Raw genomic sequence first — 27,080 nt, forward strand, 5'->3', positions numbered from 1 at the left:
ACCCATGACTTCCATCAACCTGCAAAAAAAGCCTTTCAGAGTTGTTGTATATAACATATTGACAAAGGCATGACTGGCCTGGATTAAGCAGTGGACGTGGGAAGGGCGATAATTAAATAAAGCCAGCCGGCATACTTAAATTGAGATATCCGTAAAGGGGGCCAAAATTGGCTCATCAGACAGTTTATCTGACTTTCTTTTAAAAACATCACTCATGGCAACAGAGTCAATGTAGAGCCTGGGGCATCGCTACTGGGTCTCCCTTTTTTCCTCCCAGTTGTACATCAGATCTCAAATGATTTTTCTATCTTTTCTCTTTTTTCTATAAAATTTTATTGAAGCTTTTTCGTACTACAATAAGATTTTTTTTAAAAAAGTAATCTAAATTTTAAAAAAGAAAGTAGGGAAATGCAAAGTCCTCTCTCAAAGGTAAATCTTAACCTTTGTCTCACACTGAAAGGGATGGACCCCCTCCTCCAGCTCTCACCTGGGAGCTCCCCTTTCTTCTCCCAGCCTCCGAATTCCTCCATTCTCTGCCTCTCACACAAGGTTCTTCACCGACCAACAATCATCTTCAGTGCTTGAACCCCACTAATGGTTCATGTTACACAAATTTTAAGGTACACAGAAAACCCATCCTTTGCCCTTCAAAAATTAGGAATTTTTAAGGGGCACAGAAAACCAATCCTTCACCCTTCAAAAATTAGGAAATATTCCCTGAAAAAAATAAACACTTTGAGTTCACAGAGCAATCCCGAAGCCTCTTGACTCTCTTAATGACCCCAGATATTTTCTCTTCCGTAGAAGGAAGTATCTTGAGAAAACCCTTCCCAGTGGTTCTTTTCACCAGCAAAATCCTTCAAATCCTGTAAAAAACATAAACACCCTGCATGAATAGGGAAGGTCTGTGACCATGGATCTTAGAACTAAGGTATTTGCCATTTCAGAAGAATAGCCCAGGCTGGCCATTATCAGGTATCTTGACAGTCACACTCCCAAATTTCTGTTGTAGATCGCCTCTGTCTGTGATGCCTATCTGATGCTTTTGGGTGGTCTTTGGCTACAGGGTGGGCAATTTCTAAAGTCTTTTAAAAGTTGTTACATACATTGGTTCTGGGTCCTCCTCACCTCCTTGCAAGTGGAGGTGTGTGGACTCTGTTGCAACAGAAAATAAAGATCTGCCTTTCTTTCTCTTGTTCCTGCCTCCACTCATTCTTCTCTGACCGATAATAAACTTGTAAAAGCCAAGCCCATTTTTTTCTTAAATCACCCAGAGCAAAGGACTCGAAGGAAAACAAAGGAAAAGAAAGAAGAAAAAGAAGGAAATAATACAAAAAGAAAGAAGAAAGATAAAAAGTATTTCCGATTTTCCATCTGTCAGATTTCAGATGATTTTAACCATAAAGAAGGAACATGTGGATTTAGACCACACTCCTTCCCTCACCTTCCAGCCCCCAGTTCTGCCCCATCTATGCTGCTTTTTGGAAGTCTCCCTTTTTAAATTTTTTGGAAAGATTTGATAGGAGTTCCCTCCTGCAGGCTTTGTCTGCCTTCTGCAGGAAAACTCAGGCACAGACATGAAAGGAGTTTCAGTTGAAACAGAAAATAACAAGAGGAAGGAGAGTAAAAAGAAATTCCCTGTGGCATCAGAAATCCAGGAACAGGGAATGGGTGGCAAATCCTTTCCCTGCCCAAATATGAAAGTGTCATATCGTTGATTTGTCAAGGCTTCTTTAGCTGTGATTTCTGCATTGCAAGGGGTTAAACCAGGTGACCCTTGGTTTCCATTCAAACGCTACAGTTTTTTTTATTCTATTATTCTATGACCTCAAGAAGAACGGATAGTGAGCAGGAGAGTGAACCTGGGAGAGAGATGGTGGATAGATTTTTCTGTAATTATTTATTAATGCCTATCTTTCAATTTATTATTTATTTCATTAAATTTATACACTGCTTCACTGTAAAAAAAACAACACTATACCCTACATGTGATTTACAAAAAAGTAAAAGAATAAAATAATCATTAAGAAAAATTAACAACAATAATTTAAAAATTTCAAAAAGTTAACAACAGACTAAAAACAGATCAAAAAGTGCATCAATTTTCTAAACATCTGACAGGCTTCACTAATATTTTAAGCAAGTATAAAAAGGCGGGGGGAAAAGGTGTGTGCCTGGTGTCAGTAGGCCGGGAGTTCCAAAGTGCAGCTGCTGCCGTACTAAAAGATGGAGTTCTTACAATTGCAGAAGGGGTGTTAGGTGGCACCGGTAACAGTGCCAGTTTCCTCCAGTTGAAGTGGTCAGGTGGGCATATATGGGGGAAGGCGATCTCGCAGGTAAACTGGCCCCAAGAGAACTAAAGCTGAAAGATCCTTCCATCCTAGAGAAGCAAAACTGGCAGGTCCTTCCATCCCTAGTAATCGGGCAGCAATCTCATAACAACAGTAATTACCAGATTTAGCAAAGGTTTTTCTTTGAATGCTCAAACCCTCCCGGTCAAAGAGCCCTACATTTGTCTTTCAAAAGACAGGTGTTATTTATCGCTGCAGCTAATTGCAATCCCTGCTTAAAAGTGGAGGTCATATATGCAATGGTTGATTCATAACTGACAAACGGAAGTCAATAAGGCAGCAAACAGTTTGCAGCCGTTGGTCTGATTAATGGGCTCTTTCCTTGGTGCCAGCTGCCATCGACAGGCATCTTTTTCTCCTACATGGATAGAGCTTCAATGGTCCCAAAATCCAGCTGATAGGATAGATTTGCTTCTGCCTTCACACAAGGCAATCTATCAAGATTCCCTTCAGGGATTGGAATTAGTGGGTATTTTAATGTTCGGGATGGGGGAGTGTGGCCTTTCACAAATAGTGATATAATACTAGTGATATAATACTAGAACTCAATGGGTTATTCAGTGTTGGAAGATTCAGGACCCATTCAACACCCATTCAGTGCTGAAAAATTCAGGGCAGTCAAAAGGAAAGACATCCGTCTTCACACAGGGCAGAGTTAAACTATGGAATTCACTCCCACAAGAAAAACTGATGGCAACCAACTTGGATGGCTAAGTTCTACCACGACTGTCAGAGGCAGGTAGGGAGAAAGCTGTTGCGCTCAGGTTCTGAGAAAGCTGTTGCACTCAGGCACCATCAGTGCATGGACTGATGGTGATTGCTAGCCATGATGGCTGTGCTCTGCCTCTGCAGTTGGAGGCAGTATGCCTCTGAATGCCAGTTGCTGGGAATTCTGTGGTGAAAGTGGACAAGAGAGTTTGTCAACCTCTCTCATAATGCTAGAACCCAGCGAAGCTGAATGTTTGAAAATTCAGGACAGTCGAAAAGGACTTTCTGCACACACAGTGCATAGTTAACTTATGAGATTTGCTTCCACGAGGCATAGTGATGGTCAACAACTTGAGTGCCTTTAAGAGGACTGGACAAACTGATGGAGGAGAGAGCCACCAACGGCTACTGGCCATGATGGCTGTACTCCAAATTCAGAGGCAGTATGCCCCTGAATGCCGGCTGCTGGTAGGCACAAGATGGGGGAGTTGCTGTTGCACTCAGGTCCAGGAGATCCTGGCCTTTGGTTCAAATAGTGCAATGACTTTTCTATCCACTTTCTCCACACCAGGCACCATTTTATGGTAAAGCAGTGTTCATGCAAAGAGACCACCCTGTTGCACTTGCTCAGGGAAGCAAGCTGACATTTCTCTCCTGCCCCTCTTTATTTCTCTCCGTCATCCTTCAATTAATGCATTTGCCTCGCCTGTCTGGCCTGACAAGAGGGCCAAAGAAATACAAGCCCCCAAAGGCCGCTCCCCATCTGAGATGTTTTGATAGGCTGTGACATTTTCAAAACAGGCTGTCTACTGCACAAGGGCCCTTGACAATATCCAGAAAGAGAAAGCAATTCAGAGTACAAAGACGGGTATCGATTCAGGCCGGGAAGTATACTGGATCTTTCCAAAATAGCTTGGCAGGGCCTCTTGCCTGCCCTCTGCCCTCAACACAAAGGGTTTTTTGGGTGAGCAGAGTCAAGGTTGGGAAATGAAAGACAGGCCTTCGCTTTTGAGGTCTCCCCTCAGGTCGGGGTCCCTTGCCAATCCGGTGCCCCAGCCCACTCTAGCACACACACAAACACACAGGTCACAGCTTACCAAACCCCTGCATAGATTCATCCAAAATCATCCTCATCCAAATCTGTCTGAGACAGCTTTAATGAGGGTCAAAATTGCAGGGAGCATTTGCTACAGTAGAAAAGGGCAAATGTCATCCTAAGAAAGGCATTGAGAAATAAACCAGCACACATAATAAAGCCTTTGTCTTTAATCTGTGGTATGGTTGTGCTTCAGACACTAAATAAAGCTCTCTATTCTATTCATTGAAAGAATAGAATTCTTACAGAGCTGGAAAAGGCTTTATTAGCCATCAATCAGCAAAGCGAGAACATAAGACCAGTGGTCCATCTACTCGAGCAGCCTGTTTTCACGGTGGCCAACCACATGCCTATCATGGAAAACCTGCAAGCAGGACCCAAGGGCAAGAACACTCTCCCCTCCTGTGGCTTCCAGCAATTTTTGGTTCAGAAGCATTGCTGTCTCTGAAAATGGAGGTAGAGCATAGCCATTGTGGCTAACAACCATTGGTAACCTTCTCTGACTCCATGAATTTAATTGTCTTTTAAAACCACCCACGTTGGTGGCTTGTTACTTGCCTCCTGTAGGAGAGAGCTCCACAGTTTAACCATGTGCTGTGTGAAGAAGCACTTTCTTTTATCTGCGGTTTAAAACTTCAAAATAAACATTGTGGGGTTGGGAAAGGGCTGTAGCTCAGTAGATCCTCTGGTTTGCATGCAGAAGGGTCCCAGGTTAATAAGGCAGTTTCCTATATTCTTTAATTCAGCCCATTATTCAGAACCATGATGACTAAAATATTTATGCATACTAATTTTGAAGCCCAGCAGGGGATGGGCGTCACTATTTGGAGTTTTTTTCAAACAAGAATAAATATTGATCTTTCCTGTAGGCACTATGTGCGCAGGGGCCTCAAAGAAGATAAGAGGGCCCCCATTGTGGCTTCAGGAAAGGTAGGCTGGGGCTGCCATGTTGAGTGCGTCAGCTCAGCCCTGCAGAGCAGTGGCACTGCTTGGTTTGACCTTCCTTGAGGCTTCTATAAGACTTTCAATGTACTCCAAAGCCCTTACTTGGATTGTATTAGCAGCACCCACAAAGCCACACAGGTTGGTCTTCTCCAGGGTCATCTCAGGCCATGAATAAAAGTATTCCCCCACCCCCTGCCACCACTCCCAAAAAATAAAGCATTTATTTACTGCCATTATTTGCATGCTGCCCCAACTAAAGATCTTTCAATAAATAAAACAATTTGGATTAAAGAATAAGATATAAAACTGTAAAATCAAGGCAGGTGTCAACACTGATGGCATTCTCTTATGGACTGCCAGTAATTACTGTATTGCCAACTGGGCTGACATTGCTATTTTATTCTTTCTGCTTCTTGTGCCTGGAAAGATTCTTTAGTCTGACAAGCACTAATAAAAAATGAAACAGGGGAATCCCCACATGCATGCTCCCATTTACACTTACACTTACATTTACACTTACATTTACACTTGCGTAGGAAGCATCGCGGGTGGCGCTGTGGGTTAAATCCACAGTCTAAGGCTTGCTGATCAGGTCGGCGGTTCGAAGTCAGGCGACGGGGTGAGCCCCCGTTGCTCAGTCCCAACTCCTGCCAACCTAGCAATTCGAAAGCACACCAAAAAGCGAAAGTAGATAAATAGGTACCACTCCAGCGGAAAGGTAAACAGCGTTTCCATGCGCTGCTCTGGTTCGCCAGAAGCGGCTTAGTCATGCTGGCCACATGACCCGGAAACTGTACGCTCCCTTGGCCAGTATAGCGAGATGAGCGCCGCAACCCCAGAGTCAGTCACGACTGGACCTAACTGTCAGGGGTCCCTTTACCTTACCTTTAGGAAGCATCACCAAAAACAGACAGGGGTGGAATGGGATGGGGCATGGGCAAACCAGGGGAATCCCCACTTATGTACATCCTGATATGTGCAGTGGTCTGGAATGGATTCCTCATGTAAGTGGGGATTCTGCTGTATCTCACAAGGGAGCGACAGAAAGAATGGGTTGGCCAAGGGAGCCGTGGACTCAAAAAAGATGAAAACCACTATGTTAAAGGGATCCTGGAGGTGGTGCTCCTGTCTGGAGTACCTAGTTGATGTCTATTACAGGACTCCCTCACCACTGGTTCGACTCATTGGAGAATCAAAGAGTAGGTGGGCTTGTTGAAACAGGTTATATACTCAGTGCCTAAGCCAAAATCACTTCCTTCTATAATCAATAAAGTTGTGGCCTAATTTGAACCGAAGAACGTTGAAGTAAGTGGTATTTTCAATACATGTTGCAGTGTCTGGGCACGCACGGCGCAGCTCTTTTGCACTCTCAGGCCCTTTGCTAGGAAAGACCGGGTGGCCCAACCCCTCCCACCCCCAAACCCAAGATAATTTCCAGACACGTATTTCCACAATGAAGACAAATGAAGGTGTTTTCGTCTGCTGGCGCACCAGTATTGTTCAGCTCTGCCAGTAACGGGGTGAAAATGAGATGCTGCAGCAGCAGACACCTGCTGATTTACAGGCCAAATGCTGCATTTTGCAAACAGATGGGCACTGGGTGGGTGAGGGAAGGAAAAAAAAACACTTTGCATGTTGAACTTTAGCGTAGGCATAGAAGGAATGTAAAGAAACAGGTCTATTTAGGAGCAGGAATCTCTGATTATGCAGCTATCTATCAGTATTCAAGGCAATAATAATAATAATATTCCCACATGTGCCTAAAGTGATCCAGATATTATTTTCAGAAAGGCCATTCACTGCTACAGCTGTATGAACAATTTGAATTAAGGCTTAATTATTCTTATTACTTAAACCAATCTCAGTGCATTATTTATCTTCAGATTTTGCACTATATTTTTGTTTGTTTTCATATGCATCATGATCTAGTGCAAATTGTTTGCAGTTTGTTTTGTCTGTTGTATTCTTTTATGATTTTGTATGTTACTTTATTATGAACGTTCCAATTTTGGCATTTTATACCTCCTGCTTTGGAAATGTGATTTCACTGCACTTGTTGTTGAGATTTAATTAAAAATATTTTTAAAAGAAAGGCCCTTCACTACATGTCTGATTTGGTAATTGCCCTTGGAACCTAAAGTAAAATGTACACAAGCTCATAAGCATTGCTATTAAACAATGAGAGGAATCAATACTTTAGAAGCTGGGGGTGGGGGAGCTGGGAGGGAGTGCTTGGTTCTTTGTCCTATTGCAATGTATCAACCAGTTTGCAAAACCAAGCTCCTTGGAGGCCTCGGTCTTAGCTCTCAACACCCACCACTGCTGCAGAAGGAAAAGCTGTGGATCAGACCAACTCCATACAAGGAGGCAGGGGGTGAGAGGGAGAGTTTAAATTCCAATTAATTAATTAATTAATTAATTAATATTATCCAATATTATAAAATAGGGTGTGCTTCACTTATTCATACATTTTCCTCTACTGAAGTTTCAAGTAAATATTCAGGCACACCCTCACCACAGCAAAGGAGGTTTAATACCACACACATGGGACTTTGGGATCAACTGGTATTCCCCAGTTATTTCACAACAAAACAGAGTTACCTCCATTGAGCACATTGGATTTACTTACGTCTAAACAAGTCTGAGTTTTCACAGGAAGCAATTAAATCTTCAGTCCTGGATCATGGTCGCTTGAGATTAGGCAGCCCTGTTAAATTACACTGGTCAACAACAAATTTGTTGTCTGCGTTTTTTCAGTTGATTTAGGATGAATCTGATGCGCTGAATCCAAAAATCACATTGGTTTTGCTCAATCAGGTCAAGTTTTTGAGCTATGGCCACGTCGTTTTTTTACATTTTTGTTCACATGTACGCTTGTGTGGAGCATTTTAGAAGACGTTGGTGGGGGTAAAATGCCATGTCGAATAATTGTTTTGATTGGAAATGATTATTTTAATGACAAGAAGTAGTTCTGGGTGATTATGTCAAAAAGGGATCAGTTTGAAGTCATAAAACCTCGAAATCTTCCATAAATTGGTGCGGCAAAGCATAAAGTTGGGGGATCAAAACTAAATTAATCCTGATCTTCAATCAGCACGTCGTCCTGTAGCTCATTGTGATGAGATTCCAGTGCCTGTCTTCGGAGAACTTCCTGACATTAATGACGAAGATGCTTCCAGTGTTGAAGGACATGAAGAAGAAGAAGTGGTTCTTGAAGATGATGCTCCACATCCATTTTCCCAAAAGGAGTTGAATGATCTAGTTCGCGACCTCAGCTTGTCAAAGGACTCTGCCGAACTGTTGGCATCCAGATTGAAGGGGAAAAAACCTGCTCTCTGACAGTGCTCGCACCAGCTTCTTCCGCAGCAGGCATCAAGAGTACCTCCGTTTTTTCTCGGAAGAGAAGGACTTGGTGTACTGTGCAGATATTGCGCAGCTTCTGCTCAAGCTTGGAGTGCCACAGTACGAACCCAAAGATTGGAGACTGTTCATTGACAGCAGCAAGCGATCACTGAAATGTGTTCTGCTACACAATGGTAACCAGTTTGCCTGGCTCACTCGAGTACACTGAAGGAGAATTATGAAGTGGTGAAGTATGTGCTGGAGAAAATTGGTTATGATCAGCATAAGTGGTTTATTTGTGTTGACCTGAAGATGGTGAACTTTTTGTTGGGACAACAGTCTGGCTTCACCAAGTACCCATGTTTTCTGTGCATGTAGGGACCGTGCTCAGCATTACATGAAGAAGGACTGGCGTGTGTGGGAGGAATTGGTGCCTTGCAAAAAAAGGAACGTCATCAATGACCCTCTGGTGGACAGAGACAGAATACTCTTCCCACCGCTGCACATCAAGCTCGGCTTAATCAAGCAGTTCACCAAGGCTCTGGACAAGGATGGTGACTGCTTCACTTACTTGTGCCAGGCCTTTCCAGGATTGACCATGGAGAAGTTGAAAGCTGGCATCTTTGACGGTCCTCAGATCCATCAGCTCATCAGAGATCCAGAGTTCGGAAACTCAGTGAACGAAGTGGAACTGGAAGCGTGGAAGGCATTTGTTCTGGTAGTGAAGAACTTTCTTGGCAACAATAAGGCCAGAAACTACGCAGAACTTCTCAACAACATGCTGGCTGCTTTCAGAAACCTGGGCTGCAACATGAGCATCAAGATGCACTACCTATTTTCACATATGGACCGGTTTCCTGAGAACCTGGGTTCAATGAGTGACGAGCAGGGGGAGAGATTGCATCAGGACATGAAAGAGATGGAGACCAGGTATCAGGGTTGCTGGGACGCAGTCATGATGGCTGACTACTGTTGGACTCTGAAGAGAGACCTCCCTGCCGCTGAGCATTCCAGGAGTTCCAAGAAACGGAAGTTCAAGCCCTGAAGTTTGAAAAATGGTGAAGCAACATACAATTTACGTGTACTTACCTTTATCAATGCCCACCATTCAGTTTACAGTAAACCTGACCTGATGAAGAGAAATGGATGCCATTTCCTGATTCAGCAGTGCAAAAATACCCTAAATCAGTTGTAGAAATCTAGACAACATTCAAAAAGTAAAAAATTGTTGCCCAGTGTTAGCAATGCTGATGTTGGCTTCTGGTTCCCAGTTCTGTATTTGCATGGCTGGTCAAAACCCCGCTAAGTCAGCAAACTTTCTCTTTTAAAGAACTAAAGTTTATACGTCCCTGAAATAAGCTTTAATTTCTCCCCTAATAAACCTTGTCTTGTTAATGCTTTTGACAACGATAACCTTTTCTGACTGGAAAACATTTCACCAGGAATTTCCTGATTAGCCTTAGTAGGTATATATTCAAGTTAGGTCTTGGCATGTTTAAAGCACTACTATTATATCTTATGTTTTGTAATGGTTTCAGCTAGACAACATAAATAAGCAATAACTATTGCATCACTTTGAACCATCAATACTTCCCCCAACGCATCCTGGAAGCTGTAGTTTATTAAGGGTGCTGAGAACTGGAGGGAGGCCCCTATTCCCATCCCAGAGCTACATTTCCCAGAGTGGTTTTAAGAACCAACCCCTCTTCACAGGGAAGCCTGGGAATTGTACTTCTGGGAAGAGAATGGGGTATCCTAACAACCTTTAGCATCCTTAGCAAACTACAATTCTCAGGGTTCTTTGGAGGGAAGCCATGTCTGTTTAAGAGTGGTCTAAGAGTGCTTTCAGTGGTGCAGATGGGATCCAGATGAACAGACAAATAAATCCAAGCACGCTGGCACAGCAACCCTCAAGCAGATCATGCTTTCCAGCCAATGCAGAACTGCTTAGCCTGGCTGTGTGCCGAAAACGGCAAAGTGTGCCACTACTGGGTTTTATACTCCTGGCTCCGAGGCTTATAGCAGCAACTCTGCTACTCATCCTTCCTCCCTGCTGCCTGACCACCATGATCGTTTTCCTGTGTCCTGTGTCCAAAGAGTCTCCCAACAAGAGCAGCTGCGCCTGTCAACTGTGCCCACCCATCACCATCCCACACAATGGCAGGAAGAGTTGTGCAATCCCAGAGACCCTCCAGCGGGCAGACTCCAAAGGAAGGTGGTGCTTAGGGAGCTGTGCTCCTTAGCACTAATCAATGCATATTTTAAAAAAGAAAAAGAAACATGGTTGGGGCCATGGGAAGCCTTGACAATCTATCAAGTGGCTGCAACTTCAGGGAGTGGAGATGTTTTTGTGTGCCTTTAACTAGAAATAGAAGAGGGATCCATTTGTTTAAGAACATAAGAAGTTCCTGCTGGATCAGGCCAATGGTCAATCAAGTCCACCATCCTCTTCTCACAGTGGCCCACCAGATGCCTATGGGAAATCCGCAAGCAGGATTGGGCACAAGAGCCCTCTCCAATCCTGCAGTTTCCAGCAAGTGGTACTCAGAAGCATTACTGCCTCTGACCACATCTGAAGAAGTGTGCATGCACACGAAAGCTCATACCAAGAACTACCGTATTTTTTGCACCATAACACTCACTTTTTTCCTCCTAGAAAGTAAGAGGAAATGTCTGTGCGTGTTATGGAGGAAATGCCTACGGGTGGCATGCCTACGGATTTTCCTCCTCTAAAAACTACGTGCGTGTTATGGTTGGGTGCGTGTTATAGAGCGAAAAATACGGTAACTCAGTTGGTCTTTAAGGTGCTACTGGAAGGAATTTTTTTTTTTTTTACTATGGCAGACCAACACGGCTACCTATCTGTAACTCTGACCACAGAGACAGAGCATAGCCATTTGGGCTAGTAGCCATTGGGAGTCTCCTCCTCCTCCTCCATGAATCTATCTAATCCCCCTTTAAAGCCATCAAAGTTGGCAGCCATCACTGTCTCCTGTGGGAGGGAGTTCCACAGTTTAACTATGTGTTACGTGAGGAAGGGCTTTAGCCGTCTGGAATTTTCTAACACTCAGCTTCATTGAAAGTCCACAAGTTCCAGGTTATGCCGTGTTTGATTTTATAATTTTATAAGCTCGTTAATCATCATCATCAAATTGGATGGGTTTGAAGGGAGTTTAGACAAATTCATGATGGGGAATAAGGCTATCAGTGGTCACTAGCCATGACAGTTATGTTCTTCCTCCACTGTCAGAGGCAGTATGCATCTGAATACCACTTGCTGGGAATAACAAATGGGGAGAGTTCCTGTTGCGCTCAGGTCCTGATTGTAGGTTTCCCATTTGTAGGTTTGGCCACTGTGAGAACAGGATGCTACACTAGATGGGCCCCGTTTGGCCTCATCCAGGAGGGCTCTCCTTATGCTCTTAATGCCTGGAAGGCACAATGTTGGTTAACTCTTTCCTAGGGAATTAGTAGCACCTCTGACATTAAGGTAAAGGTAAAAGGAACCCCGGACCATCAGGTCCAGTCGTGACCGACTCTGGGGTTGCGGCGCTCATCTCGCTCTATAAGCCGAGGGACCGGCGTTTGTCCTCAGACAGCTTCCAGGTCATGTGGCCAGCATGACTAAGCTGCTTCTGGAGAACCAGAGCAGCACACGGAAACGCCGTTTACCTTCCTGCCGGAGTGGTACCTATTTATCTACTTGCACATGATGTGCTTTCGAACTGCTAGGTTGGCAGGAGCAGGGACCGAGCAACGGGAGCTCACCCCATCACGGGGACCTCTGACATTAAGAGACCTTAAAGGCTGTCTTAACTGCCTGGACACCCACCCCATACTGGCCTACCTTCTGGCAGAGTTTGGTACAAAAGAGCCTGGTTTCAAATCACCACTCACTGAGAGGCCTCCAGGAGTCAGCAATGCTGTACTCTGCCTATATTGTTGAGCTCAAAGACCAGGAGACACAGTCGGCAGCCCAGGCTGAGATCTCCCCTGTTTTTCCTCCCATTTTTGTTGTGAGAGCCAAAAAAGATTCTAGCCTCATAGATTTTGGATCAGAGCCAGTGAGATATTCCCCCACCCACCGCCCGCCTTGAGTGTCTAGTGTTGGTTATTCTCTGTCTCAGATTCAGATCACTGTATTCTCTCTCTCTCTCTCTCTCTCTCTCTCTCTCTCTCTCTCTCTCTCTCTAGCTTCTTCTTGTTAATATCACCACAAATCAATTTGAAATCACGGCCTGCTGTCTGCCTAATATTTCTAAATAATTTATGATCAAGGACCTAATTCTCTTGAGATGCCACCAGCGTTAAAGGCAATTCTGCATTCAGATCATGTTCCTAGTTGGAAGGAGTCAACTCCACGCAAGCTCTTTTGATTTGTTCTTGCCGGTATGGGATTTGTGAATTTTTTTTAGAGTGGAGCATTCTCCCTCCTTTAAAAAATTGAGTTATTTCCCTCTCTCCCTCCAACTGAAGAATAAGTTGTTATCACTGCAGCTCCTGCTGTAGACAGCCTGTTCCATATTGATGCTTTGGGATGTAGCAATACGCTAATGTCGTACAGAAATTAAAGTGTTTACTGTGCATTTTTTGTTCAAGCTCCATTCATCACCAGCTTTAAATTTCCATCTCATGCCAGTTACTCTGGTGGAACAGCATTGGCATAAACTGTGAAAACAATGCTGAGAGAGCGAGAGAGAGAGAGAGCGCAGACATTGTGCAGTGCTATAAATAGTGCTTACCACTAGCTTATAATATTACAATGATGGGAAATTTTTAGGCTTGCCCAACACTGCAATAATCTTCGTGCTGACTTTTCCCCTAAACCCCTCAGCTGAAGGAGCTTATCTCAGGCACTGCAAATTGTACCTGATTCTAACTGGAAGGGGTGCAGGGTTGTTGTTGCCATCTATCTGTCTCGGAAGACCATGAAGGAGTGTGCTTTTGAGGCGTGAGGTCAAACTGCTGGAAGGTTGCAGCACCTGCTGTGGCTGCAGAGACTGATATGGGAGAGACATGTTTTGTTGCCACTGGGGCAGTTGAAGGCACCCAGTTGTGCTGCTGCAGATGCACCGAGGCGTTTCTTCTCTCTGCACTCTTCCCAACGGTCATTCCTCCTCTTGTCACTGCTACTGATGCATGACCTGATGGACTGCCTCCAGCATTCCCACATGGCAGCGTTGATGTTGCCAGCCCTCATGTCACGTTTGAAGACATCTTTGTAACACAGAGTTGAATTTGTCCAATCTGCTTTTAAATTCGGTAGAAGGCTATTGACAGCTATTAGCCATGATGGCTATGCTCTGCCTCCATGGTCGGAGACAGTAATATGAATGCCAGCTGCTGGAAACCACTGGAGGGGAGAGCGGCTACTGTTGCACTTGGGTCCTGCTCATGGGCTTCCCATTGGGGCTTCTGGCTGGCCACTGTAAGGACAGGATGCTGGACTAGATGGGCCCCCTTTGGCCTGATCTGGGAGGGCTCTCCATATGGGCATCTACTATGATAGGAGAACCTGCAGGGACAGCCTAGCTCTGAATGCCAGCTGATGGGAAACAAGAGCTGGTCAGATACTGTTTCACTCAGGTCCTCCTTGTGGGCTTCCCATTGGGGCACCTGGCTGGACACTGTGAGAACAAGAGGCTGGACTAGATGGGCTGGCTCCCTCTGATCTGATCTAGCATGGCTATATTTTTCTTCTTAAGAGCACAAGGAATGAAAAATACAATTGAATAGAAATTAAAATTCAGCATATCAAAAAAAGAAGAGGTACAAATTGGGTTGTGGCATTCACAATCCCTGAGGGAAATGATCATTATTAGTATTGGTGGGCGATAAGATTTGTGTTGTTTGTAAGTCTCCGGCTCATGTCTTCAAAGAGGCTCTCTTGAGATATCCTGGCTTGAAGCTGAAGAGTCACTAAGAATTCCAAATAGGGGCGTATTTTACTGGAGGCATTTGAACATTTGGGGCATCATAGAATCACAGAATTGTATGTAGAGTTGGAAAGGACACAAAGGGTCATCTATTCCACCCCCCTGCAATGCAGGAATCACAGCTAAAGAATCCCTGACAGATGGTTATCCAACCTTTGTTGGAAAACCTCCAAGGAAGAAGAGTCCACCACCTTCTGAGGGAGTCCACTCTACTATCAAACAGCTCTTCCCATCATATTCTTCTATTGATATACAAGTAGTCATTTCTAGCTTTGCACACACACATACAAATTAGTACACACAAATTTTATGACAAAAACCTCTGACCCCTTTCTCTGACTCCCCCACCCCTGAAATTTGTAAGTAGCTCCCATACACCCTTGCTCATTCTTAATACAGCTACCAATTCTGGAGCAGGAGAATTAAGGAGTCAAGAGCCCATTGGGTAGTTAATTCCTGCTCACTTCTGAAGTTATAAAAAGTGATTAATGGGTTGGAGCAGCTACTTTTCAAGGAGAGGTTAAATGTCTGGGGGTTTTTAGTTGAGAAAGGAGCATTACCAGGGCAGGAATGTGAAGGAAGTTTATGAAATTATGAACACCACAGACTCAGTCTGGAGGGAAAGGATTTTCATTCTCATATAATATTAGAAAGCCCAACTGAGAGGCTTGTCGGTTGGTTCACGACAAGCTAAAATAACGTATTCCTTCAAGCAACAAGTTGTTTATTCATTTATTCATTTCATATACTGTAATTTATACACTACTTGATTGTTTAAAAAACTTGAAGCAGTTTACAAAAATAATAAAGCAACAAAATTATAATACACTCAGAAAATCAAAACCAGCAATAAACTAATAACACAAGCATTCCAGATATCTGGGCAAAACAATATGTTTTTTCCACTCACCAAAGGGAGTACAGAGGAGCCTGCTTGATGTCACGAAGCAGGGAGTTCCAAATTGTAGATGCCACCACACTAAAAGATTGATTTCTGACAAATGCAGAACAGGTTTTATGTGGAATCTGTAGAAGTGCCAGTTGCTCCAAATGAAGTGGTTGAGTGAATGTAGACTCCCTTGCCTGAAACCCTGGAGAATCACCACTGCCAGTCAATGTAGATGATGCAGAGTTAGATTGAGCAGTGGTCTGACTTGGTATAATGCACCTTTCTATATCTCTGTTTAATTCAGTCCTTCATTCAGAACCATGAGGACTAGAATCTTACTTAATTTTTTTCAGGGAAGGGCTGCAGCTCAGTAGTATAGATCACCTGCTTTGCAGACAGAAGGTCCCAGGTTCAATCCCCAAAGGCATTTTCAGGTAGGCTTGGAAATGAAACCCTGCCTGAAACCCTGGAGGGCTAGTGCCAGCTAGTGTCAACAGCACTGACATAGTTGGACCAATTGGCCTTGCTCCGGGCAAGGCAGCTTTCTGTGAGTTTTGCTCCAAAAGCACCTTGGGCATGTCCTCATTTGCTCCTCTGGGGAGGAGGCAATGCTGGACTAGATCAGCCCTCTTAGGCCTGATCCAGCAGACCCTTCTAATGTTCTCACACAGCACATCAGGATATACACAGCACTGGCTCACAAGCCCCTGCATATCCTAGCAACCGTCTGAACCTCTTGATCTTGAGAAAACTGGAAGACACTGCTGGATTGCAACACACATTTTAGCGCATTCGAGATGCATGCATTGCCGCTGTCAACCTCTCCACTTGCCAAAATGAAGAGGAATGGGCTCAAAATAGCAGACCTGGGTCTCCTTGAAGTGCCGGGAGGTGCATTCTCTGTTTGCAAATGCAAAGTAAAGCAATTGCCTGCCTGTCTGCGGATGGCACGGACGTCATGAGATCTGAGCGTACAAGATGATGAAGCAGAAGACAAATGGGGCAGGTGTTTGATTTTTTATTTTTTGCAGCTGTGACTTCAGTTCTATCCTAAACAATGTGCAAGTCGTACCCTCTATTGCAACCCTGTAGTCTGGGGTGGGGGTGTTGCACTGATCAATGAGAATGACACATATGGATTAGAGAGCTGTTTCTATCACACAAATCCATCTCTGACCCTTTTTTGAGAGGCAGAGAGTTGCATCTGTAAGCAGCATCAGACCAGTTGGTGGGGCAGCACCCCATTTGGATCAGCCTCCGCTGGTAGGGCAAAAGCCAGAGAGCCTATCAGTAGGTGGCACCAGAGCCAATGACAGGCAGAGGCAACTAATAATTGTTTTACCCAGTCCTCTTCCTTGCTGAATTCCGCAAAGAACATAAGGGGAACCCTGCTGGATCAGGCCAATGGCCAATCTAGTCCAGCATTTTGTTCTCACAGTGGTCAACCAAATGCCTGTGGAAAACACACAAGCAGGACCTGAGTACAGAAGCACTCTCGCCTTTTGAAGGCTTCTAGCAACTGGTGTTCAGAAGCATTGTTGCCTCTGTGGAGGCAGAACACAGCCATCATGGCTAGTAGCCAGTGATAGTCCTCCATGAATTTGTTCAAATTAATGGCCGTCACTGCCTCCTGCAGAAGTGAGTTCCACAGTTTAACTATGTGCTATATGAAGAGGTACATCTTTTCATCTGCCCTGAGTATTCCAATGTTCGGCTTTATTGGATGACCACGAGTTCGAGAGAGGGAGAAACCCTTTTCTCTTTCCACTTTCTCCATGCCACACATAATTTTATAAACTTCTGTCATGTCACCTCTTACTTGCCTTTTCTCTAAACTGAAAAGTCACAAATGCGGCAAACTTTCCTCATAGGGAAGTCGCTCCATTCTCCACCACCACCTTGATCATTTTGGTGGCCCTTTTCTGAAACGTTTACAGATCTACAGTCCCCTAATTGAGGTGAGGCACCCAGAACTGCACACAGTAATCCAAATGTGGTTGCCCCATAGATTTATGCAATGGTAGTTATATTTTCGATTCCTTCCCTAATGATCCCTAGCATGGAGTTTGCATTTTTCATGGCTGCTGCACATTGAGTTGACAGGCAGCATCGCCACCCCCTGGACCGGTTGTTGTAAGTAAGAAGGATGGCAGGTAGTGCTGGCTGGGGTTGCTGAGGCAGTGCTTCTTTGTGCCCTAATAGTGGCCTGCACCACAAGAAGGATAAGAGATAAGGGTGGAAGGAAGAAAGCAGGGGGCGGGGACCGGGGGGGAATTGACAGATGGGGTGCAGAGAAAAGTAGGTGGGAGGGGAAAGCGGAGAAAGGAAGAAAGGGGGAAGATTCAGGAACGAGGAAAGTGGGTCACTTCCCAGGAGCATTTGAGACTTCCCTCCATGGTGAGCCGCAGCAGCAGCAGCACAGGAGGGAGCCGGGAGCAACAGCTGAGTTGCCACCTTGCCTTTCAATTAATTAAAGCTTAAGAAGAGGAAAAAGAAAGACCCACACAAACACATCGGCCCACTGGCCACCTGTCTTCCTAGTTAGGGATGGGGGAGGAATCCTGTTCGGTTTGCCTTTTAACGCCAACCTCCCTCATTTGCACTTCCCACAGAGAATGCACGAAAGGCAGACAACCCTTTGAAATCTCTGAATTTTGCAATGCAGCTCTCCAGCCAAATGATGTGTTACCCAAATGCACTGTGTTAGGGAAGCCTTGGGGGGACCTTGCGCAAGGCAGAGGCCCATGTGGCCCTCCAAAACTCTCAGACTGGCCCTTGTGTCCCACCCTTTTGCTCCAGCCTGCTTCCCTCACTAGCCCTGCTCTGCACCCTCCAAAGGATGACTTAAGAAACTGCTTGATAGTGGAACTGGCTACTTTGGAAGGTGATGGACTCTCCTCCATTGGAGGTCTTTCAACAGACATTGGATGGCTGTCTGTCTGGCATTCTTTTGTTGTGATTCCTGCATTGCAGGACATTAGACTAGATTGCCCTTGAGTCCCTTACAACTCTATAACTCTTCAATTCTATGATCTGTCATGTGTTGTTTCTTGCAGCAGCCATTGGACTCAGTCATTATCCTCCAGAAGGATTTTTTAGTCCAAAGGCAGAGGAGTAATTTAAAATCTGGCCTTCAGGTCGCCCTATAAGCCAGGCTCCTACTGTCCCCAGATGGGCACTCGCCGCTTTGCCTGCCACGTCTCAGCAGCCCGCCCCACTGATCAAGTCCTTTTGCATCTGTGATTAAAACTGCTTTAAATGAGCAAGACAGAGACGCGTGAAGAAACTAATGCCTCATTGCGAGAGGGCGACAGCGTTGATTTACATTATTCCCCTTGAATGCTTTTAATCAGGCCTCGTGAGCAGGCGCCAGTGCAAAGGGAGCTGGTTAGCCACCTTAACTTAGTCATGGATTTCTCAAAATAAATACAAAAGTTTGAATCCTTACTTATCCCTGAAGCTCACCAAATGACCTTGGACCTCTCAGCCTAACCAACCTCACAGGATTGTTGTGGCTGTGAAATGAGGAGGGAAGGGGAAACATCCTTGGGCTCCATGGAGAAAAAGCTGGGATATAAATGCAACAAACGAACAAATGAACGAACAAGAAATGTATTGCAAAACATAATGTATTGCAAATCTGCCCCAAGCAAACCACAGATCATGCAGCCGGATCCTGGCTTTCAGGGCTGGTCCCATTGTACATGACGACCCAAAGTAACCTTTGATGAGGAAGGAAGGAAGGAAGGAAGGAAGGAAGGGAAGAAGGGAAGGGGGGAGGGATCTGAAAATCTCTTCAAACCAGAGGATGGCTTTTAAGGTTCTTTGTGTGAGGAAACAAGCAAATGCACGAAGCATGCCTCCATGCCCCCCTGGAGACCAGTGCAAAATAAAGCAGCTTATGCCAGAAATGGGGGCAAGCAGCTGGAGGGTTCCTGCATGAAATATTGAGAGCCTGAGACTCACTGGAGGAGGCTGCGCGACTGAGCACCTCATAAATAAAGCATCCAACTAACCCGTTTGCAGGCAGTGATGTCTACCAGGGAAGGGTTTGGGGACTCAGCACAAGATCTATTTGTGTGCGCAAATGTGCAGGATCCATGTTTATAAATATACACACATGTCTCTCCCTAATAGCGTTTGCTAAAAACGTAACAATCCATTTATTGCAGCCTCTAAAAAGCTCTCTGTCAACCTGCTAAGGTGTCTCAAGGTCGCTTTTTACTGGTGGGAATATAAACTGCTGCAATATTTTTGAAGTATGATTTTGACAGATTTTTTTAAAACTATTGTTTGTTGTCCATGCTTAATTTTGATGCATGATTGTGACAGCTCAAATAGTAATTGCAGTTCGATGGAAAACAGCCCAAAATCTGACACTGTGTCGACACTTGGTGCCACCAACTCTGGAATGTTACTATACTGGAGAAAATTACACATAATTGGAGATTTCGACAAGGACTAAAACCAGGCACTGTTTATATGATTTGGCATTATTTTATCACATATACAGCAGAACCATCATTTTCAAGCTAAGCCTCATCACAAGCCTGGCAAATCTACAGTTCTAGAATTCTATTATTCTAAGACTTGATAATCAGATCATGCTGGTAGTCTTTACTTGGACTTTGTTATTTTAACCCATGTACTGAATCTATTTTAGTACCTATTTTATGGTTTTGTTTTTCATTTTTTAATTATTATCTGTTATAACTGTTCTCACTGTTTTATATACATTATTTTAAAAACTTAAAAAAATTACACCCCTACCCCCACCAAAAAGGTTGTTCTGCATGTTAAAATAATTGAAGATTGTGTGAAAGGGGTGGCTTCCAGGATACCTGGGGAAGGGAGTGGTTCAGATCATGTCATGGATGACAGTAATCAAGGAAGAAACCCAAAGTCTCTCTGGAATTCAGGGGGGGAGCCTTTTAAGGAAACACCTGCATGCTAATTTTGCATGTAGCACTGAGCCAAAAATCCGTCCTCCAAACTGCTCAAAGGTTTTCTCCACCTACCCCTATTTACATATTTATTTTATTTTATGAAATTGATATAGCGCTTGATGGTAAAGGAAAACTTCACGGTTATTTGCAAAAAGAATAATTAGGGTAGAATGACAAGAAAAAACAAAAGCCGCTATTCAACAGCAGGATACAGGCTACAAGTGACGGCACAGAAGCACAAATTTGTAGAGTTCGAAGGGACCCAAAGGGTCATCTGGTCCAACCCCTTGCAATGTATGAATGGTAGACTGGTAAAACAGAAGAAAAGATCACCCAGTGAGCTTCATGGCCATGTGGGAGGTTTCCAACACTTGAATCACTACACTACACTGGCAAAATATGCCTCATCTGCTCACTGTATATCCATCCATTCAATAAGTGACTGGTATACATACACACATACACATAATATATCATCATTAAGATAGCTAAATACCATTTTTGGTCTCCCTTACTGTGAAAAGGAGGTGGGGAGAAGAAGGGAAGATTTGTCTGCAAAATGAAAACCTTGCCAGCCACGGAGTGAAATATAATTCAAATAGCTCATGACAGGTGTTCTAACACTGATAGATGACTTAGAGAGAAAGGAGCTATCTGTAGAGCTGGCATGGATCTCATATTGCGGTGGAAAACCGCAGGGGCCACAGGGAGTCAGATGCCCCCCTCCGCTGTGCAGGCACTGCCAGACCAATGCAGCTCAACTTTTCCTACCAAGTGGACCACAAGAGTACTTCAAGACCCCCTCCCTCCAGCCCTCGCCCTGCCTTCCCCAAGTCAGATAACTGAGGCACCGGGCTTTGAGAAGGAGGCACAAGTCTCAGGCAGGGTGAAGAGCCCTGTCATCTCCTTCCCAAAGTTGGGAAAGCGCTAACTAGGCTTTGGGAAGGAGGCAGGAGGAACCGAGGACCCTGTCAGAGCCCTCATACCTCTATTCCATACCTAAGCACCTCACTTACCTGGCTTTGGGAAGGCAGCGTGAGGAATGCAGAGGAGGGCATCAAATCTTTCTGAGGGCCGCCAAAAAACGTCCTTGGACCATGTTTTGGACCACCCTGTGTTAGGACAGTCCCCATGCTTCCCAAACGATTCAATTCCCCTCTCCAAGTTAATACAGGAGGTTTGATATGTTTGCCATAGAATCATAGAAGTGTAGACTTGGAAGGTAACCCTGAGGGTCATCTAGCCCAACCCCCTGCGATACTGGAATTCCAATTAAAGCATCCATGACAGATGGTCATCCAACCTGCTTGAAACCTTCAAGGAAGGACAGCCCACCATCTCCCGAAGGAGTCTGTTTCAATATTGAATAGCTCTTACCGTCCGAAACGTTCTTCCTGGTGTTTAGTTGGAATCTCCTTTCTTGTAACTTGAATCCATTGGTTCAGGTCCTACCATCTGAAGGAGAAGAAAACAAGCCTGCTCCATCTTCTTCCATGTAACAGTTCTTTATTTATTTGAAGGTGGATATCAAATCACCAAGGGACGCGGGTGGCGCTGTGGGTTAAACCACAGAGCGTAGGACTTGCCAATCAGAAGGTCAGCGGTTCGAATCCCCGCGACGGGATGAGTTCCTGTTGCTCGGTCCCTGCTCCTGCCAACCTAGCAGTTCGAAAGCACATCAAAGTGCAAGTAGATAAATAGGTACCACTCCAGCGGGAAGTTTCCATGTGCTGCTCTGGTTTGCCAGAAGTGGCTTAGTCATGCTGGCCACATGACCCGGAAGCTGTACGCCGGCTCCCTCGGCCAATAAAGCGAGATGAGTGCCACAACCCCAGAGTTGGCCACGACTGGACCTAATGGTCAGGGGTCCCTTTACCTTTACCTATCAAATCACCTCTCAGTCTCCACTTGTCCAGCATAATAATACCCAACTCCCACAACCATTCCTCATAAGGCTTATCTTGGTCGCCCTCCTCTGCACATGTTCCAGCTTGTCAATATCCTTCTTAGTGGCCCCCAGAACAGGACACAGTATTCCAGGTGCACTAAAGGAGTTTGCAGATGTCCTCTCAAAACCTCCGTCTATAATCTTGGAGAATTCATGGAGAACAGGTGTGGTCCTTGCAGACTAGAGATGGGCAAAGATTGTTCCCATCTTCAAAAAGGAGGGGGGAGGGTACCTGGTTGGCCACTGTAAGAACAGGATGCTGGACTAGTTGGGTCATTGGCCTGAACCAGCAGAGCTCAATTTGTTTTATTAGGAAGGGGGGGGGGATATGTCTTTAGATGTGATACCTGAATTGCAGGGGGTTGGACTAGATAACCCTTGGGGTACCTTCCAACTCTACAGTTCTATCATTCTATTCTCTCGTGTTAGAGGATTTCTCTCTACAAAGCTTCTAGTTTCCCAGGCTAGTGCTTTGACCTCTTTCCCCCAGAAAACTATACAAAAATGGGGCAAAACTGAGCAACTGTCAATACAGAAATATGCAAGAGAATTGAGCTAATCGCCTCAGATGCCTTCAATCCAAACACACTTTTTCTTCCAGGAGATCCATTAGTTGCATCTCTGAATATAAAACACTTTTGTGATGGCTCTGACGCGAGGAGAACAAGCCCTGTGCCCTTTTCCTGAGATCCTCCGCTGCCTAATTTCAAAATAATATTGTTCTCTGTTAATGATCAATCGCAATTACTAAGTCATTTATATCCAATAAAGGCTGCCGCAGGAGGTCCGCGCAGTGTTGCCTGGGTAAATTTGCACCCTAGCAATGGCTTAATAAAGCATTATGATAAGCAATCATGTTGCTGGTAGGAGCACAAGTCTTAGGTGCTAATTGAAGCAATCCAGCAAAATGTCAATGACTTTTTTCCCCTTCCCCGAGCCTATGAAATATTCATTAAAATCAGGCATTTGCATGAGAGTCAAATTGTTTATTTATACCTTTTTATTGGGCTTTTCTAGGAGGTTGCAGGAATGCACAGCATTTGGGATGCTTTCAGTTTTGTATGTCAAGCGCCTTTTTCAAGCTGTACATATCACTATTTCCCCATTTCTTTGGGGGAAAGGACTGTGCCTCTGGGTTGCATGCAGAAAATCCCAGGTTCAGTTCCCAATGGTATCTCCAGGTAAGCTTGGGAACGTCCCATGCCTAAAACCCTGGAGAGCTGGTGCCAGTCCATGTTGACAACTCTGAGCTAGATGGACCAATGGGTCTGATTCAAAAAAAGGCTGCTTCTTAGGTTGCTATTTAAATCAAGCCTATTCAGATTCATCAGGACTAGAATCTTAATGTTTAGGGGAGGGGATGTAGCTCAGCAGTGGACCATCTGCTGTGCCTGAAACCCTGGAGAGCCACTGCCAGTCAGAGTAGGCCCCACTGACCTAGCTGGACCAATGGTCTGACTCAGGATAACATAGTTTCTTTTGTTGCTATTTAAATCAAGTCTTTATTCAGAACCATGAGGACTAGAATCTTACTTTGTTTTCAGTGGAAGGGTCATAGCACAGTGGTAGAGTGGAAGGTTCCAGGTACAATCCCCCATAGCATCTCCAGATAGGGCTGGGACAATCAACTTCTTGGACAACACTGAGTCTTTATGGACCAAGGGTCTCATCCACTGTAATGCAGGGTACGATGTTACTGTGATCACCCAACCTGGCATAGGGAGAGTTTGGAGGGCCAGGAAAGTGTAAGGTAACTGCAGTGAGATTTGACTCAGTACGTCAACTGGGATAATGGAGGAACAAACGGAGGTAGGAAAGGTCAAGTTTGCAATGGCACACAAAAAAAAAACAACAACCTAGACACCCCTGTTAATGTAGGCCTCCATGTCAGGTAGCTAATGCCTATTTAGGATGGGATGGATAACAGCAAAATCCTCCTATGCAATTTTCCATCACTAGTAACGTTTTCATGAAAAACGCAGCACTTTCCTGCTGCCCTGTCCTTTAAAAGAAAAGGACCAAATATAATGGACTATTGGGCTTTCATAGCTTTCTCCTCCACATATTTGTCAAATCCTCTTTTAAACTATCAGGTGGGGGGGGGAGAGAGAGATGGTGTCCAGGGTAAAGTGAAAGCTATGCAATGAAGGTAACAGGCACATCTCTGCAGGGAGGCAATTCCACAGCTTAGGGGCTGCCACAGAGAAGGCCCTTTTCCCTGACCTGCCAAATTTCTGAGGGCAGCAGAGCAACAGGACCCCCTCTACCAAGCTTAACACAGCATTGAAGGAGGTGGCTCATCAGACAGCAGCTACATGAAGCTACAGTGGTGCCCCGCAAGACGAAATTAATTCGTTCCGCAATTTTTGTCGTCTAGCGAATTTTTCGTCTTGCGAAGCACGAAATCCCATAGGAATGCATTGAAAATCAATTAATGCGTTCCTATGGTCAAAAAAAGTCCAAACAAAGCCAAATTTGGTACAACAACAGTTTATTAACTGCTCTTTAAAGTCACACATACTGTAAAGAGCAGTTCAAAAATTGAAGGGAAAATAAATTAACTTTATAAACATGACAGAAATACATTTAAAAATCAACAAAGTACAGTATACAGACATTTTCTAAGACTCTGGGGGAGCACTTGAAGAAGGCTCCTCTTCCACTCTTTGCTTCTTGGTCAAGAACCTGTCCATTGTCTGCTGCTTCATCCGCCTTTTCAGCAGCTCCCTGAAATACGACATGACCCTCGTATCATAAAAGTTCCCAGCGTCATGTGCCACGTGCTTCTCATGGTGGTGTAGATCTGCAAAAGTCTGCACCTCCTTCCACCTCTGGCAAATGTCCCTCAGTCTTTCGGAGGACAGCCGTTCCCCAGTTGCTTCCTCCTCTTCCAGTGAGGCCTGCTCCTGCGCAGCCTCTGCCTGCAGTTCAACCAGCTCCTGGGTGGTCAGCTCGTCGTCGTGCCCCTCTACCAGCTCGCAGATGTCCTCCTCCGTGACCTCCAGGCCCATGGTCCTCCCCAAGGCAACAATGTCCTGCACCACTGTTGACTCTGGTGCATCAGAGTCACTTGGTGCCACACAGTCCGGCCACAGGTTGCGCCAAGCGCAATTCAAATTTCTCTGGCTGATCCCTTTCCAGGCCGTGTTGACCATCTTCAAGCAGGTGGCAATGTCGAAGTGGTCCTTCCAGAATTCCCGCAGGGTGATGGTGGTGCAGTCAGTCACCTCGAAGCATCGCCTGAAAAGCTCCTTGGTGTAGAGTTTTTTGAAATTGGCGATGACCTGCTGATCCATCGGCTGGAGCAGTGGCGTGGTGTTAGGCGGCAGGAACATGATGTTGATGAAGCTGAACTCCTCCAACAAGTCCACCTCAAGGCCTTTAGGATGGGCAGGAGCATTGTCCATCAGAAGCAAAGCCTTCAGCGGCAGGTCGTTGTCCAGCAGGTACTGCTTGACAGCAGGGCCAAAAGCAAGATTGACCCAGTCCACAAACAGCACACGTGTGACCCAAGCCTTGCTGTTGGATCGCCACATGACACTCAGCCGCTCCTTGTCGATCTTGTGTCTCTTGAAGGCCCGTGGGTTCTCCGAGTGGTACACCAGCAGGGGCTTGATCTTCAGGTCGCCGCTGGCGTTGGCACAGAAGAGCAGGGTCAGACGGTCCTTCATGGGCTTGTGGCCAGGCAGCCTGGACTCCTCCTGAGTGATGAAAGTCCTTTTGGGCATCCTCTTCCAAAACAGCCCGGTCTCGTCGCAGTTGAAGACCTGCTGCGGAACGTAGCCCTCCGTCTTCACAAGCTCCAGGAACTCCGCTGCAAAGTCTTCAGCCGCAGGAACATCAGAACTGGCAGCCTCTCCATGCCTGACCACGCTGTGGATGCCAGATCTCGTCTTGAACCGGTCAAACCAACCTCTGCTAGCCTTGAAGACTTCTGGCTCGGCTGAGGTTCCTGGCTGATCCCGGATGAGGTCAGCATGCAAGGCCTTGGCCTTCTCACAAATGACGGCCTCAGACACTGTGTCCCCTGCACGCTGCTTCTCTTCTATCCAGATGAGCAGCAACTTCTCGACCTCCTCCAGGACAGCTGGGCGGTTCCTCACGATCCTGGTGACTCCCTTGGCTGCATCAGTCGCCATGATCTTCTCCCTCATCTTCAGGATGGTCCCGATGGTCGATGGGTTCCTGCCGTACTCCCTGGCGATGTCCGTCACACGCATTCCGCCGTCGTGCTTCCGAATGATGTCCTTCTTCATCTCCAGCGTCACCTTCTCCTTCTTCCTCTCGCCGGCCACCGCAGGAGCAGTCTTCTTGGGTCCCATGGCAGCACAGGTCCCACCTTCGTAAACTAAGAAACAGGAAAAAAAATCAGTGATGTGCTTCAAACCCAAAAAATACAAAAGCACCCAGCCACCCACCACACAGAAATTAAAACCCAGAACCAAGGCCTTGAATCCCAAGCACCCCAACCCCAAATCAAAAATCCCAAAAACCCCCAAAAAAGTTTTAAAAGTTGAGCTTACCAAATGGATGAAAGAGAAGTTCTGGAAAAGCTTCAGCAATCAACCACCGAAGTCCTCAGGAACCTCAAATGGCTGTAAAAAAAGTTTAGGAAAAGCTTCAAAAATCACCAATGTCTTCAAAAACCTCAACTGCTCCCACAGACACGCACCAACCCACCCATAACACAGAAATTGCAAACCCCTCCTCAACTGCTCCCCCAGCCCCTCCCCTACTGCTGCAAACCCCTCCCCAACTGCTTCCCCACCCAGACAAAAAAAAATTCAAAAAATAACAACAAAATTTCAAAAAAAAACAGCCATGCCTAGTGGTCACAGAAAATCATAAAAATTCCAAAAAAAACCCCACAAGCCCCCAGATTTCTGCAGAAACCTCCCCCACTGTTCCCCCAGCCAGCC

At 45.3% G+C, this 27,080-nt stretch overlaps 1 protein-coding gene and 1 long non-coding RNA gene across 4 annotated transcripts; both read right to left on the minus strand.

The window, feature by feature from the left end:
- Positions 1-613: 613 nt before the first annotated feature.
- On the minus strand, positions 614-8,229 carry LOC308578494. Of its 3 annotated transcripts, none has more exons than XR_014003948.1 (3): positions 7,730-8,229; positions 5,621-5,755; positions 614-866 (listed from the first exon to the last, which is right to left on the minus strand). It is a non-coding gene; the product is annotated as an uncharacterized lncRNA (long non-coding RNA). The 3 variants fall into 3 exon arrangements; XR_014003949.1 differs by lacking the exon at positions 7,730-8,229 and adding an exon at positions 7,296-7,723; XR_014003950.1 differs by lacking the exon at positions 7,730-8,229 and adding an exon at positions 6,592-7,106.
- A 34-nt stretch (positions 8,230-8,263) lies between these two features.
- LOC308578422 (tigger transposable element-derived protein 1-like) lies at positions 8,264-26,880 on the minus strand. Its single transcript, XM_081178777.1, has 3 exons — positions 26,685-26,880; positions 24,487-26,500; positions 8,264-8,482 (listed from the first exon to the last, which is right to left on the minus strand). The coding sequence occupies exon 2, from the start codon at positions 26,481-26,483 to the stop codon at positions 24,783-24,785; it is 1,701 nt and encodes a 566-aa protein (XP_081034903.1). The 5' UTR covers positions 26,484-26,500; positions 26,685-26,880; the 3' UTR covers positions 8,264-8,482; positions 24,487-24,782.
- Between the last annotated feature and the right edge of the window lie 200 nt (positions 26,881-27,080).

Source organism: Podarcis bocagei (assembly GCF_964188305.1).
Source record: "Podarcis bocagei genome assembly, chromosome: Z".
NCBI classification, from domain to species: Eukaryota; Metazoa; Chordata; class Lepidosauria; order Squamata; family Lacertidae; genus Podarcis; species Podarcis bocagei.